This window comes from Neopsephotus bourkii, unplaced genomic scaffold (genome assembly GCF_033783945.1).
Source record: "Neopsephotus bourkii isolate Nb327-2 ecotype Australia unplaced genomic scaffold, CSIRO-AGI_Nbou_v1 NB_233, whole genome shotgun sequence".
Lineage (NCBI taxonomy): Eukaryota > Metazoa > Chordata > Aves > Psittaciformes > Psittacidae > Neopsephotus > Neopsephotus bourkii.
Genome location: NW_026900743.1, coordinates 139,813 through 152,331, shown reverse-complemented (window position 1 = coordinate 152,331; position 12,519 = coordinate 139,813). Strand labels below are relative to the sequence as shown.

Below are 12,519 nucleotides of genomic sequence, written 5' to 3'. Positions count from 1 at the left end.
ATTATTAGGGTCTCTGGCGCTCTTCATATATCAAAACTAACCTTTCCATTCTGTTATCTTCTATAACCTTAAATTCCCACTAAAAGCAGATAAAGATTGAATTATCTGGAAACTGTACTATAATAATGGAAAACTCACAAGCATGAAAAAAAAACCCCACTGTAATATCTCTTTTCTATGATGATGGTGTTGCAGTTAAAATTAGAAGCTTTGTATTTCACAGTCACAAAGAGACTAATTCAAGTTCTCAGCACTGCAGAACACTAAGCATTTTGGCCTCAATCCAGAAAAGCACTTAAATGTGCGTATGACTTTTAGTTCACGAGCCTGAAGCAACTTCAGTGGCATTGTGGATGCTTGATTAGGCCCAGAGCACTCATTAGCCTGCCGGACAACACATCTCCATAGGACTGACTCGGCACTGGGAGATGACCCTCCCAAACATCTATCTTTACCCTTGGAGATGGAGAGGATACTCCACATGGGACTGTTCAAAGCAGCAGCTTCTGTTCCCACTCTCTGCAGCAGAAGATTAACTGTTTGGACTAAAGCCGGCCTTTGAGAACTCCCTTCCTCCACGTTTCTAAACATCTGCAGTTTCTCTACATACATGCAATATCAAAACCTCTTAGAATAATACAGACTGTAGATATGACCTTTGTTGCAAGAGGTTACGTGTTGCTAGTATCTGCAAGATGATCTCGGTGTAAGCTTTTATTTGTGCATTAATTTAAATAATCTAAGCAAGATTATACCAATTTCTGTATTTGACAATTCAGTAACTGTACAGCAAACAAATCCCATAGTATCCAAGTAAATGGGAAATTCCAAAGATGATGACAGTTACCAAAAAACACTCCAGAAGATACTTTCTTCAAAAAAATCAAACGCAACCTCACTTCCTTTTTGAATAAGGAAGTAACCCAGAACAAAGTATTACTTCATTCTTCTTTAAATAACATTTCTAAAAACACTTTCCATGTTCCATAAAGTCTACATCTAATAAATTGTAAAATAGTTTATATTTAAAAATAAAAGCAAGTTTCCAGCACTTGAAAGATGCAGTTGAAGAACTAAATGCTCTTCTGTTCAACTCTGCATGACAAATATCTGATCCTATTTTACAGTCTAGCAAATATCGTTTAATGTGATGTACTATGCTTATGAAGCACTCTTCTTTTAATGCTAATAAGTTTATGATTTCAATTAATGTTCTATGCCTCAATGACATACTGAGTACATAATACACTGCTTTTCCAGATTTGCTAAATCAGTAAAGATCACCCACAAATTTACAAAAATACACTCACCACTGCAAATAGGAATATTGCTTTCTTAATGGCCAGAATTATCCATATCCTCAGTTACTCAATTTGAGAAATTGAGAATTCCTCAGGGTAAACATGAAGTCCAAATACTGAAATCTAGACTGCAATTAATATCTTAGCTACATTAAACACTGTATCTTAATTTAATTGATGTTGTCGCAAGCCAGTTTGTACAATATTTTTGTGACATGAGTCTTTTAATAGAAAGGTTAAAATAAATATTTGGTTTATTTTCACTGTAATATATACTATTTTATTTTGAAAACTTTGCTTTTTTCCTCTAACTAATAAACACTTAAAATCTACACAAGTTCCTATTTTACTGAATTTCCATATAATTGAACGAACCACTGACACTATAATAACTGCAATTCAGAATACCTAGTGAGAATATTGTATTAGGAGAAACTATGCCTGTGCAGTAGGTACCCACAATATCAATGCATTATATTCCCTCAGAATTGCAGGACTTGGTTGCAAAACACTCTGGCTCAGACGTGCATGGATCTGGAAGTCAGACTAAGATTTTGTGATTAATTGTAACTAATTCGTACTACCACATCATCAGAAGGCAAACCACACGTTCCTTATGATGAATTAAGGATTTCTGGATCAGACGCAGTATTTAATTTGAAATTAAAAAAGGAAATCACACCCACATTGGCCACTCTTAAAGATGCAACATTATCACACACACCTTTGATAAACCAAGGGACTCAGCAATAAGAAATATTAACATGGCATTGGGAAGAGATGGACAGAGACACAGTTAGCTTCAAGGCTAGCTATGAGAGAGAAAACATAGGTTAAGAGAAAAAAAATTAAACAAAACAAACCACAAAAAAAAAACAAACCACAACCCAAAAACCCTAACAAAACAAAACACATCTCAAAAGCACAAAATATCCAAGCAAAATGTGGCACAGTTACCTTGCAAATAGCTAAAACTACTCAGCAATGGAAAACAAGCTCATACTCATTGCAAAAACATTTTCAGAGGAGAAGCAGCAAGTATTTGTGCATCATACGCAGAAATATTCTGAAACGCCCTCTTTGGTATACATGGATTAAATATTAAATAAATCAGATGAAGAAAAAGAAGTCCAGATTATTTACAACACATAGTCCTGAAACAGAAAGCAAACACATAGTATAGACAGTCTATTATACATTTACAACATGTTACTTATATTTGTAGCTGGGGAAATAAACGACTTATGTAAATGTTTGATGTTTTGCATCACTACTTGCCACACTAATGCTTCTATGCAATTCATTAACATTCTAGCCGTATTTTTGTTCTTGTATGTCTGAAGTATAAAAATAAGATACTCAGCAATATCATATAGCCCAGTTGTCTCATTATTTCTTTTTCAAACCAGTATTGGTGGCCTTGATAATCCAATTACTAGCAGTGCTTCTTTTATGAGAGTTGACAAGGAAGGCTGAGTAGGTACTCAGTCTTTGGAAGATACGAATACGTTGAAACTTTCTCCTGCAGGATATTCAACTTCCATGGAAGTTTCATCATGTGTGCTACAAGGAAATTACTCTCCTACCTGTGAAGGTTGGTTGTACATTGGTCTGGTCTCTGGAAATGAAGCTTTATCCTTTGACTCTCTACTTTGTTCATCAATTGTGTCACCTGGCAAAGTAAAAAAAAAAAAGCAAAAACAAAAACAAAAACCAACTATTCAATCACTGAAAATTCTTTTACAAAGAATAGGAAAAACTCCTGAGTATTCCTAAAATCAGATTATACAATTCCCTGGAAAGCGGGAACTCTGTTGCCACATTTACATTTTACAGTTTTGAAAATGTAAAAAGAGAAAAACATTGAAAAGTGGTCTGCAAAACCCAGGAATAAATCTGTGTCAGTTAACAAAAGGGAAAAAATTAGAGGGGGGAAAAAAAAAAGAAAAATGCAGGGCCTGTATTTTGCACTTTCTAGGACCATTACATTCTAATACTGGCAAAGTGACAAACAAAGGAGACACAGCAGTACAAGTATCTGGTGCAAAGGCAATACCAGGAGTACAAGTTCATCACATCCCAGTCCCATATCAAGCTGAGAGGATATGTGCATCACTGCAGTACCCTTATTTGTAACCTCGTTTCCATACAGAGGATACCTGCACTGGTGCTGAAAGAGAGATAGACTATACTGAGAGAAATAGCCTGGTTTTGACTGTACTGGAACAATGACTACTTGTCAGGCTGGCCACCAACCTCCTCCCATTGCAAAGATGTGGCTACCTCTGCCCAGGATTTTACTGAGGACATATGACTCAGTTTATCCCAGAAGCTGCAGCTGGTACCAATCTATAAGATGAGCAGGTCACAGCAATAAACTAGAGACAAGACTATTTAATTTTTTTTTAAAGACAGAAGGTACATCATTAATTTTAAAGATATAGTAAAACAACAACAAAAAAAGAGCATTTTTTTTCTCAGACATAATAAACCAAATATCCACCTAGTCTATCTTCTATGATCTTCTTTGCTGGTGGGAGGGTGTACAAGGAGCTGTAAAGATTTTGTGGATTATCTCCTTCTGCTATTAGTGTGTCATGGTTTAAGACAGCTGGTAACTCAGAACCACACAGCCGCTCTCTCACCACCCCCATCCCCTGCCCTCCCCTCCCCCCCCCCTTCATTTCCCTACTCCTGGAGGGATGGGGAGGAGAATTGAAAGAATGTAACTCCCACGGGTTGAGATAAGAGCAGTCCAGTAACTAAGGTATAACACAAATCACTACTGCTGCCACCAATAATAATACTGATAAGGGAAATAACAAGGGGAGAGAATACAACTGCTCACCACCCGCTGATCAATACCCAGCCTGACCCAAGCAGTGATCTAGCCCTTCCGGGTAACTGCCCCCAGTTTTACATCCTGGGCATGAAGTGCTGTGGTATGGAATACCTCTTTGGTCAGTTTGGGTCCGGTGTCCTGTCTCTGCTTCCTCCTGGCTTCCCCTCCTCCCTCCCAGAGCACAAGACTCAGAAAGTCCTTGGTCAGAGTAACCTTTACTGAGCATCAACTAAAACCATCGGTGTTATCAGCGTTGTTCCCAGGCTGAAAGTCAAAACCACAGCACTGCACCAGCTACTAAGAAGGAGAAAACATGACTGCTACTGCTGAACCCAGGACATAGTGCTCCTCAGTAAATAGCTTATAAGAGGAGATGACCAGTGAAAGATTTAGCCATGTAATTCCGGTTTTATGTTTATTTGAACTGCTATGCTTTTTGTAAAGGAGTATTTTGAAAGTCTCTGTCCTTAAGGAGTCCTGCAGCAGCAATTCTAAATGAAAGGGTTCAAGTTACTGTAGTGTAACTCCTTTGCTAAGCCTGTGCCCATCGGAAATGAATCACCATTTTCTCCTGAGGTCCATACATGCTTGCTCCATGCCATCCTCAGAACCTGGTCTGGTCTCCTGGGTACAATGCAATGTTTGGGAACTTATGAAAACAAGCAGTCATTGGGCATGCTGTTTAATACTCAGGTATTATTCCTGACAGTGTATTTTGAGTATCATCAATAAATCCTCTTTGTTATAGGTCAGTAATGCCTATTAATTCTATTAATGTCTACACTTTCCAAGGTCTTTTCTGGAAAAAGTATTTAATGGAAAAATGCCTCTCAGTCAACTAGTAATTCTCTGCATAAAATACTCCAAAGCAGTTGTATTCACACCACCTTAAAAAAATGGGAGAGGAGGGAGGAGGAGTGAGACCAAATAAGATGGGAATTCAGTTAATCATTGATTCCACCTCACAATAATGTGAACACCAAAATTTGTAAGCACCTATAAGATAATGAGGTTAAGTAACAACCATGGAAATAAATTATGCCAAACCATTAGTTTACATTTGTAATGAAGAGGCCTTCAAAGAAAAAATTATTAGAGCTCTTGTGAATGCACTCTGCAGTGAAAGATTGCAAAAACTTGGGGAGGCATGAAAATAGTTAACAGATGTGTGAAGAGGACAGTAAGACGTATTTTTGGCACATTTGTTGTGGATGATAGTAAGTTTAAGTTGTACCAGATTTCTCCAGGAGTAAGGCTACATAAGCACTTGACACAGCCTAAGGAAATGGTCCCTTTAAACAGTGGTCCACCTCCAAAATATTTCAAAGGTAGGTTGCAGAAACATCTGTCACAAATGGTATCAACCCCGTCAAAACAAGGAAGAAGAATGACCTTTTATGTCACTTCAAGTCCTACATTCCATCAAGGGTACAGAATGAAAGACTGCACAGGATATCCCTCCCTAAAATGAGGATTTGCCAAGGGAACTAATGCTGACTGCACGGAGACTTGGGAAGATCCAAGTAGACTGCAGTGAGCCGGACAAAGACTCATCGAGTGTGTAAGGAAAGAGCTGCACAGCCTGTCAGTAGCAAAGGGACAGCTAATTGAAGTCAGTGAGATGAGTCATATTGGGTAAAATTGGGTGTACGCATAAACATACTGAAAGAGAGTTACACCAGAGATTTAAGAAACACGGGCCAACTTTTTACTCATTGTCTTTACATACCATTCTTGGGAAAGCACTCTGAAGTTTTTATATGCAAAAAATAAAAGACCAAATTCATGTATGTTAATGCTATCCAGAATATACTTTTTTCCTGTGATTAGTTTTCCTTAAGATGAAAAGAACCTTTGTTAGAAATCAGGACCAAAAGGTCAAAAATGTAAAAGTGTTCACAGGAAAGGAAGAATAAGAACAGCTCATTTGGAGAGAAATGAAATTTTTTGACTTAGAACTTTGACATCCAGCTCCTGGAGGTCATGAGTTCTTAAGGAGGCCAAAATGTAGCAATATCCATAGTGTTTCACAGCTCAAATTGCCTTTGTAAACTGAACTTCAATGCAGAACTCTTCCTTGCTAAAAATAAAAATATATGGTCCTGCAAGGGTAAGGCATGAATCTTTGCATCGGCTGTTACTATTTGAGTTACTGGAGTCAGAACGGTTATAGGCAGCTGCACACCAAGGTGCCCAAGATATCCACTAGGATAGAATAGTTTTCCAGAGAAATCAGTATTTTCAGTGTAGGTGTTGTTTTTTTTTTTAACTGGTTCCTATGTCAAATATCCAAACAGATTAGTCATCCTTGTTTCTACTAGTCCAAATACTGAATTCACTCCCACATACCTCCCCAGCTCTACCAGTTCCCAACCTCATCAATCTCGCCAAAGCTAACCCATCTTGTTTAGCTACCCCCAATTTATTTTTTTTTTTTCCATTTGCCTTGGTTTCCCATTGACCAAAATTCTTATCTCTTTCCTTTACTGGAAGTTACAGTTTCTCCTTCTTCAGGCTTAGCGCTTCAGATGCTTCCCTCTGATCTGGCTTCTCCTCTTCCCCACTGCAACCCTGCAATCTCCTCATCTACCTTCATGCTATGAAGGTAAACACCAGACAGACATCCCATGAGAGCACAGACCTTTGGGTGCAGGAATTAATGTGGGTTCTTTTAAGCACTTCATACATTCTGACAGACAGGTTTTGACTGGGGAAAACCAAAGAACCAGGTACCTGTGTCGTGTCACCCCCCTCCCAACACCCTGGAAAATAACAACAAACCCAAACAATATCCCTTACACAATCCTGATGCAAACTGGTATATAGCCACAATTTCACCAAACTAAGCAACTGAAACCCAGCTCTGACAAATTCACAAACACATGACCTTAGTAGGAAGGGCTACAAAATACCCACCACTACTCCCCAAAAAAGTCTTTCATCAGAACTGAACTGCAAATATGCCCACAGATAAGGCCAGAGGAACCACTGCAATCATTTAGCCTAACCTCCCATATAAACATAGGCCATAAGATTTCTTGAACTAATTTGTTTGAACTAGAGCAAGTTTAAAGCTCTATTTTAATTAAGAGATAACAGACAAAATGATTCATTTTACCAAACAGATTCTGGCTCGTATACCCCTTGGTTTGAAAGCATTATGCAAAGGTTTAGTCATAAAACTCCTTTAAAAAAAAATATCTAAGTCATATATCTAAAAAAATCATACTATTTAGAGCCTATAAGAATTAGAAATGAGGGACACTCCGTGCAGTGTAATATGGTTTAAACATATTACATATCCTGTAATACGCAGTATGTCACCAAGAAAATTTATCAGAGGAAAAAAATATGCTTATTGCTGCAAAATGGTTCCATACTTATCAAAGGAAAAATATTTTAAAGTTTGAAAAGAGAGCAGTAGACATATTTATCCTACTGTCCAGAGAAGCCCATATTTCAAATCCTCAGTCCTGGGAGGATCTTTTTAAGTTATATTAAGCCTCTTCCAGGCCCAAATAAATGGCATTGCACTCAAAGGTCAGACATACGTTTCTCCTTTCACTGAGCTGGTGCTGGATTTACACCAACATTCCGTGAGTTCCACTGGTATCTCCTTTTTCCAAGAACTGGAGCCAGGTGTTGCACAGGAAAGAAATACTCAGTTGAGTCTTCAGTATCTACTATGTAAGTCCCCCTCAGAATCTTTGGTTTCTTCAGAAATCTGCATTCAGCTGCCTATCTGGACCTCTGTGAACTCTTATATAGAAAGGTTCAACCACAAGTTTGGCTTCTACTCAACAAGGAAGAGGCATTTCTATTTATACTCTTTCCTCTTCCAGCATTTTGTTATTCTCAAGCTGCGTAGTCTCTTGATCAACAGCATTTAAAAGCTGAGACCACCCTCACCTTAAAAAATTAAAGCCAGTTGCAAATACATTTTAGAGACTTCCAAAACTTAGACTGACATTTGTTCTGGTCTGCACAAGAATCCTGTGAGACAGTGAAGCACGTGCAACACAGCAAGCAGGAACGAGCTATCAAATACATATTTTCAAATGTCACCTTCAGCTTCAAACAGCTATTTTCCATTATACCTTAGTGAGTTCCTAAATTCTTTGCTGCCTGTCATTATCTTCTACTTGGAAGCAAAAAGACAAAAAGTTTTAAGAGAGGATTAGTAGGATCTGAAAACAGGAGAGGCTGACTCTGTATAAGTATCAAGGTTTTGTTGCAGTTACACATCTTTCTTACTCATAAATCTTGCTCTCGATCCCTAAGATAAGGAAGAAAGATAGACCAGACACACCAATTTTAAGTCACCCTGCTCCAGGATAAACTAACAGAACTTCAGGCTTCAGTCCATTTATAGTGACAGCACTTTCAATACAGGGAGATATTCAACAAGTACTGAAATTCCCCCTCCCTGCTGAACATCTGAGTCTCATGAGTCCCTACAATCACAATTCTGTGTAAAGACTTTTGATAGTATCACTTCTCTGAGTTTTGTTCCTCTTCAGCTTCATTTATATATCCTCCAGTTCCTTCAGCAGGGATGAAAAGTGTTTTTGTTAAGTTTCTCCCAAGCCATGCTTGTTTCTCCAGCACCCACTCCCAGGGTGTACCACAGCTTCCATTTACTTTCAGCACCACTGCAAGTTTACAGCAAAGTAAAAAGTTCTTTTCCTTTTTTTGTGCATGCAGCAGACGGGCAAGCAGCATTGGATGTCAAGTGGCTGCTGTTTCCCTCACTACCATTTCTATTCTCAAGCCTCATCTCAGTCACCCTGGTTCATTTCAAGAAGAATTTGTAGCTACATTTAGTACCAAAGAGGGCTGAGCTGCCAATGCAGGTTATCAGTGAAATATGTTTACCAGCCAATTCCTACCCCGCGAGTGAGTTGTGGACTGCAGTGGTGTGATACCAGGGATCACTGATGGCAGAACCCAGAACACGGTGTTGTACAGAGAGAACTTTAGAATCTTTGCTAATGAGCACAGAATCACAGAATGGTTTGGTTGGAAAAAGATCTAAGGATCATCTAGTCCAACCCCCCTGAATGGATGGTACACAATTATAAGAAAATATAATACACTGTAAGCGATTTGGCAGCTACCATTGGTCATTAACAGACCACTCAATGATCTATCTGAACCAGTGAAGGCACTGGCCAGTTGCTGTCTTCTTCAGTGTGAGAGATGGGACATTAATGGGTAGGCGGCTCTTCTCTTTTCTTAAAACTGGGACTACCATTCCATTTAGCGTTAGTGCTAAAAAACCTACACATCAATCCTCATTAGCCTCCCTGTCCACATGGCCAAGACATTAATAATCTTATAAGAATTTGTATAGTTGGCAAAACAACGAAGTCATCCTAGTTTGAGGTCATCTCATCCTGATTTCATATTAAAGCTTTTCATATCAACAACAGTATCATTTCAACACGCTAATAATACCCCCCCCCCCCCAATCCAATACATCAGCAAAAAACGTTCTCAACAGCTGCAACTTTCAGCAGAACAAGAGTTTAAGAGTTTATGCTGCATAAGGGTGAATGATGAATGAGAAGGAAGTCTGTGTAAGCCCATACTACATCAGAGGTCTGTGCTAGCCTAAGCAGGCACATGGTAAATCTTTGCCAGCCTTACACTGAGTTTCAACAGTGTCTGTATATATAGGTACTAAGGGGTCCTACAAATAAACTTTTGACTGGGAGTAGAACTTACCAGTATCTCCTCTAATTATCCTAACAAACCAAGAGAAAAATCTATATAAAACTTGCATTGAGAACCCTGAAAGCCTGATTTCTTCAAACCTGTAAAAGGAAGGGTGGAAACTAATAAGGTAAATATTATCCTGAATGTTTTTGCATTTAGAGACATGAAGCAACAAGGTTCAGTCCTTTCCCAATTAAGAGGAATAGAAAATCCAACTACAGCACATGCCACAGAAGATTATGGGAGTGGCACTCTTGAATTTCCACCTAGTTCCACTTCGGTATCCCATCCTTCTGCAGGCAATCTTAATGTAGCGTCTCCATTTCCCTAAACAATTCTGTCAGGGTCTTCTCAACCCACATCCCACTAACAAGATCGCAGCAAAACCACAAATTAAAAAACTCTTACAGAAACTTCCCCACCACCACCAAAACAAAACAAAACAAAACAAATCCCAAACCAAAAATTTTTAGGCAGATGGCAACAGAAAAACAATATGTAAGGATTCCAGGCTGCTGTAAATTTCCGGTATCCCAGGTCTACATACTTTTAAGTTTGCAAAAATATTTTTATTTCTGCACTTTTTTTTTTTTTATTTCTTAAAACTTTAGCTTCTTTCAAAGGTTTCCTGGAGCCTAGAACAAAGGACCTATACAATTTAAATCCACCTCCATCTCCAACCACTTCACTGAGGCTAAATCATTCCAACTCCCCTGACCCCCATTTATATGTCTTTCTTTCAATAGGTGCCCAACTTTTTCAGAAAGCCGATGAATCAAAAGCTGAAGAGTTTCATAGCAAAATTTTGGTTCAAAGGAATCCCTGGAGGTCACATTAGTCCAACCCCCAATTCCGTGCAGGGCCAGCTTCAAAGTTAAACTATGTTCCTCAGGTGCCTGTCCAGCTGAATTTGGAGTCTCCAAAGATGGAGGTCCCACAGTCTCTCTCGTCTCTTAGTTATATCTATCCATCTACTGTTTGTTACCTCCAGGTCCACAGTCATCCTCAAAGAAAACTGTAGAATTCATTAATTCATTAGCCAGGATCCCCTATGATGAAATGTTATTTTACTTTAGATTTAATTTATGATACTTTCATGTCAAGCCTAAAGAAATGCTAAGGATCAATTTCATTCTGATTTACTCGTGTGATGCACCCATGCAAGTACTTTCTCCACCATTATATGTGCAGAGCAGCCTTTCTAAGTAGCCCACAAAAACACTGAACCCTCTGCCACAGCATATTTTTTGGAATATCTCACTCTTCCATTTTGCTATTTGGAAATCTCACTCTAGTTTACTACCTTAGATGCTGCCACACCTTTCTTATCTAGTTTTGCTATTGGAATGAGCGAGTGGTATGACTTATCTGCTACTCAATACATCCTTAGTACTGAAACATAGTACAAGCAATACAGTACAGATCCAAGGAAGGGCTTATGACACATTCAATCATTTTATTAGAAAGAAGTTGAAAACAAAAGCTACATAACAGTATGTCCTCTAAGTCTTCTGACCCAACATTCATGCTTCACTGGGCATGTGTGCCAATGCCTCACGGAGAACCTCAAAACTATTCACTACCCTGCCTTTGTTCAACTGATACTTTTCTGCAGATAGGCCCCCAGCATATTTATTATACATTATATATATTAGTATTTATCATGAACATTGCCCCTAGGAAAAAACAGAACAAAACTAAATGTGCAAAAATGCCTGGAAGGCATAGATTGCATGACATAGGCGGGTCTCTACATGCATGAAGTTGCAGTTCTTGAGATTCCTAGAGAACCTTTAAATCTTCCTGTCATTCACTTCATCTGTCAGATAAGCCCCTTTTCTTCCCATCAAAACAAATGCAACCTTCTAAACCCAAGTGAATCATACTTTTCTGGGGAAGTAAACCATTTAACCTACTTTTTTGACAAAGAAAAGTTTTATGACTTGATTACATTATTTTTTTTAGATTGTTTCTATAATCACTGAGTGTCAGCTTATTGTCATAGTCATCCAGACCAGATCAGTCATCCCACAGAATAAGTACATTGTTTTAAGGTTAAGAGTAAAACAAGAAATCTCTTAGAATTTTAGACATTTGGAGAAGTTTAGTGTTAATTTATATATCTCTTTACTTTCCACCTTACTTTCAAATCTTATTCCTGGGCAGTGAAAGATGTCTTCACTTAGCATAATCCAGTTTTGCCATATGGTTGGGCTGGTATGCAACAAATGTAAAAGAAGCTGCAGTTTGCAAGCAAGATTTTCTTCTATGGTTACAGTCTTCCACTAGATCCTTTTTGCTTTTCCAAGGGACGGAGATAAAGACAGTGCTATTTACCTTGATTTATTCTCTTTCCCTTTGTCTTCTTTACCCTTAATGAGAATGTAACAGTCACGATCTTCACAATGCTTCCTGTGTTTTCTTATTTTGCTTGGAAGGATGATAACAATTTCAATCTCAAAACAATAAAAGTCTTTACTTCTGCAGTTCCCAATGAGAGGTAAAAGGCTTTGGGGAAACATTAGTAACAACAACAAACTCAGTTGAAGACAATAGTACAGCTCACGCGGAGCACTGCTAGCCAGCAACCTTCCCTTAAACACATTTCAGCAATAACATTTTCTTGTCACTAGTGAAAACTAACCTGTAAATCCTATC

General features: G+C 38.4%; 1 protein-coding gene across 4 annotated transcripts in view; it reads right to left on the bottom strand.

Annotated features, from left to right (window-relative positions):
* Positions 1 to 12,519, bottom strand: part of UMAD1 (UBAP1-MVB12-associated (UMA) domain containing 1) — an 82,653-nt gene that overhangs the window by 15,704 nt on the left and 54,430 nt on the right. For 3 of the 4 annotated variants that reach the window (XM_061344688.1, XM_061344689.1, XM_061344692.1), the window contains exon 3: positions 2,888 to 2,973. In XM_061344688.1, the coding sequence (XP_061200672.1) occupies positions 2,888 to 2,973 (86 nt within the window). Of the gene's footprint in view, positions 1 to 2,887; positions 2,974 to 3,557; positions 3,659 to 12,519 lie in introns of those variants that run through there. The other variant, XM_061344693.1, reaches the window with a different exon arrangement.